Raw genomic sequence first — 3,373 nt, 5'->3', positions numbered from 1 at the left:
CATCCCTGGCAGTGTTCAAGGTCAGGTTGGACACAGGGGCTTGGAGCAACCTGCTCTAGTGGAAGGTGTCCCTGCCCGTGGCAGGGGGTTGTGTATGGCCAAACTGTCAGATTCCAAGGGCAAATCTTGGGTTTGGAGGGGAAAATGATATAAGTCATTTTATTAATCAATAAATCAGTTTATTAATGCACCCATTTGGCTGTCCAGGACTGAGGGAGAAATGCAGATGGAAAAGAAACAGAACTTTTCTCACCCACAAGGTAATTTTCCTGCTCTAAGGCTCAGCCACCAGGACAGAGCTTTGTGATGCTCCACGGGCCTAAGACACAGCCACAACCATGGAGCAAGGTAAAAGGAAAGACAGGAATCAGTGAGGAGGAGAGTTCTGCACCCCAATCTGGAGCAGAGACAGTGTAGGAGGTAGAAAAGAGCTGCAGAGCCTGAGCAGAGCACCCCAAACCCAGAGGTAACAGTTGTAGTCAGCACACACCTTGCCAGCTCGTCGCATTTGTCCCATAGGTACCTGAAGGAGACAAAAAGAAGAGAGAGGTTCAGCTCCCAAAGCAACAAAGTCAAAAGTTGAGAGATGAAATGGATCTAAATCAGTTTAATCACTTGTAAAAATGATGGGAAGGAGGGAATCAGGACTTCCAACAGCTGATTATGGAAATGTAATGGATAATTAATACATTTTACATGTTTTCTGAAGCACTTTCAAGCATTTACCCTTGAAAACAGCTCAAATATTCCATAAACCCCCTCAAGAAGCAGTAAAACCGCAGCAAAAGCAAATGTTTGCTCAAACTGTCACTTTTGGGAGCATTTTGGTGCTGCTGCTGCTGTTTAGGCTGGAAAGGAGGGAGCCCAAAGTCTCAAACAGCCCTGGACATGCTTTGTTTGCAGCACTAAAACCCAGGTGATAAACCCCAGCACATTCATCACTCCCAGAACTGTGTTTCATGGTATCAGAGGAAGCTTCTGCAGCAGCAATGATTTAAAATCATTCCAAATGATTTAAAACAGGTAGAAGAAAGGTGGAAAAAAAATGTTTCTGTATCACCCTATTCTGGCTAGAAAGAATTAAAAGCAAGCTCTACTCTCAAACTGCAACTCCCCAGATCTCTTTACAGACACAAACCTCACCTTGAGTGTTGGTGGCTCCAGTATTCCAAGTGCCATAACCTGCAAGGAAAAGAAGGGAGCTGTCAAAGCATCACCTCTGCTGCTGGCCCAGGGCTTGGTTCTTCCCTTAAATGACCCTAACCCCATCCAAGTCTTTAATTACAGCCTTGCTCCTGCTTTTCATTGCTTGGGAAACATGCCTGGAGCTGCCTGATGCTTTGTTTCAGCATCTGAAGGTCAACGAGACAGTTTGAAACACTCAGTTAAAAGAAGAGAGTGTTTTGAAAGCGAAATTGGGTTTAAATGGTTTATGACAACACAAAGCTACGTTGAGACACCAGAATTATAGGTCAGAATGACACCGGGTGCCACTGTAGTTCTGAGCTCCTGTGGAAACGCCAGCACCAGCAAACAGGAACCGGGCACGTCACCACCTCTTACATCACAGGTGGTTTACTAAGCAATCTCCTTTCCCACCGTTGGCATTTCCAGGTCAAATCCCTGTTTTCGGCTTTGCTTCCCAGTGGGATGGTGCCGGGATGTGGTTTTCCAGCTGCTCCACCCCACGTCAAGGTGAGACAGTGTGGAAATCAAGGCCAAATCTCCAATCCATCGACTGCAGCCACCCCAAAGCCTGACTTGAACTCCACAGCTCAATGTTACCGCTTCTTCACTCCAGCTTCAAGGGATATCAGTGAGCCCCTGGTTGTCCCAGGCACGATCCCAGCTCGATTCCTGCCTCCAAGCACACTCACGGCTGGAGAACAGCAGGAAGAGGAAGCAAACCCAGCCCAGGGAAGCTTTGCTCAGGGCAGATTGCTCAGTTTCAAACCCAAGATAGCAGCAGCTGGGGGATTAAAAGCGAGCTCCTCTCCTTCCGTTTTTAAGCTGTCTTGGCTGTGTTAATCCAGGAGGCAAAAATAGCCTGGACCTACTCAAAACCTGAGGAAGACAGAGGTTGCTCCGCCCAGAATGCAGTGTGTTCAAAGCAAAGACCTCAAGGTTTTAGTACAACTGAAGAACGGGGTAATCAAGAGTTCAATGTCTCGTCTGGGAACTCGTTATTAAGTAAAACACTCACTAGATGAGACACGGGGGTATTAAGGACTTGGTACCAAGCAGCAGCAGCACAGCACATCCATAAACATCCCCAGGAGGGAAAACTCCAGTGGAGTAAGTCAATAAGTCACCATCACCTTCCCTTGGGATAATAAATATGACCAAGGGCAGAGAAGGGGGGGGGGGGGAACCAACCCAAAAGGGACCACGTGTCCTGATTCCCAGCTGATTCCCAAGAGGCGCTCCCTGAGCTGGGGAAAAAGGATTTTTCTCCACACACCTGGACAAGCAGAGCAATGCTGAGGGATTTACTTGGTTCAGCCAAGGGGAAGTTTAACACCTGCAGAAGAAAAAGCCAGGACCCAGAAGGGAATTCCTCCCAAAAGCAGAGGTTCTCCTGCCAATTCCAACACAGGACTTGACCCAGGGAGAAGAAAGCGTGTTTCCTGCTGGAATCACGAAGTATTGAAGTTAATTTAGAGAGGTTTATTTATAAACCCCCAAATATGCAAAAAATCGTTCATTTTTATACCATGCAACGGTGAAACCTCACAGCAGCACATCCCTACAGCTGCAGCACACTCAGATGGGTTTAATCCATCAAGAGTGAAGGGAAGATCCCAGCTTTAAGCAGCAAATTCACTTCACGAAGCCAAAGACCTTTTTCCTTGGGAAGAACTTTTAGCTGCCTAAATGCTTCCAAAGCTGTCAGCAGAGAACCAGCACTCGGGATGATTCAACACTCGTTGAAGGCGGTTCTAATCCTTATCACAGTTTCCCACCTCCTTTTATACCCGCAGAACAGGCCATAAACCGCTTCAAGCCCATTTAAAGCGTGATGAAAGCGATCTCCAGCGAGCTGAAAGCAGAGACAAGAGGGATCCTCTCCACAGGCCTGCGCCGACATGAAGTCCAGAGGAACCCTGCGTGATCCCCACAGACAAAGCACCTCGCGGGGGAGCAGGAACTCGATCAAACACACATCAAAAGGGCATCTGCGCCATGGACCAAATCCTTCTGCGCCTGTAACCAACCCCCAAGGAGGTGTTTGCAGCAGCAAACACGCGTGAAGAGGGGGTTCAAGGTGGGATGAGGGCAGCGGGATCCAGCGGGAGCCTTCCGCCATGTGCCACCCCCTCACCCCCAACCAAGCTCCATCGGAGGGGTTTCAACGACCGATGGTCCTCAGGCC

The 3,373-nt window shown here is 48.4% G+C and overlaps 1 protein-coding gene across 1 annotated transcript in view; it reads right to left on the bottom strand.

Annotated features, from left to right (window-relative positions):
* The window catches only part of AKAP8 (A kinase (PRKA) anchor protein 8), a gene marked incomplete at its 5' end in the record, with an annotated part of 12,660 nt that extends 11,478 nt beyond the window's left edge, over positions 1-1,182 (bottom strand). Inside the window, 2 exons of the mRNA XM_010014390.1 lie at positions 491-523; positions 1,144-1,182. Of these exons, the coding sequence (XP_010012692.1) occupies positions 491-523; positions 1,144-1,182 (72 nt within the window). The remainder of the gene's footprint in view (positions 1-490; positions 524-1,143) is intronic.
* Positions 1,183-3,373: the final 2,191 nt, after the last annotated feature.

The sequence above is a fragment of the Nestor notabilis genome, unplaced genomic scaffold (assembly GCF_000696875.1).
Source record: "Nestor notabilis isolate BGI_N333 unplaced genomic scaffold, ASM69687v1 scaffold20185, whole genome shotgun sequence".
Lineage (NCBI taxonomy): Eukaryota > Metazoa > Chordata > Aves > Psittaciformes > Psittacidae > Nestor > Nestor notabilis.
Note: the sequence above shows the minus strand (reverse complement) of the source record. Positions and strands in the feature narration are given on the sequence as shown.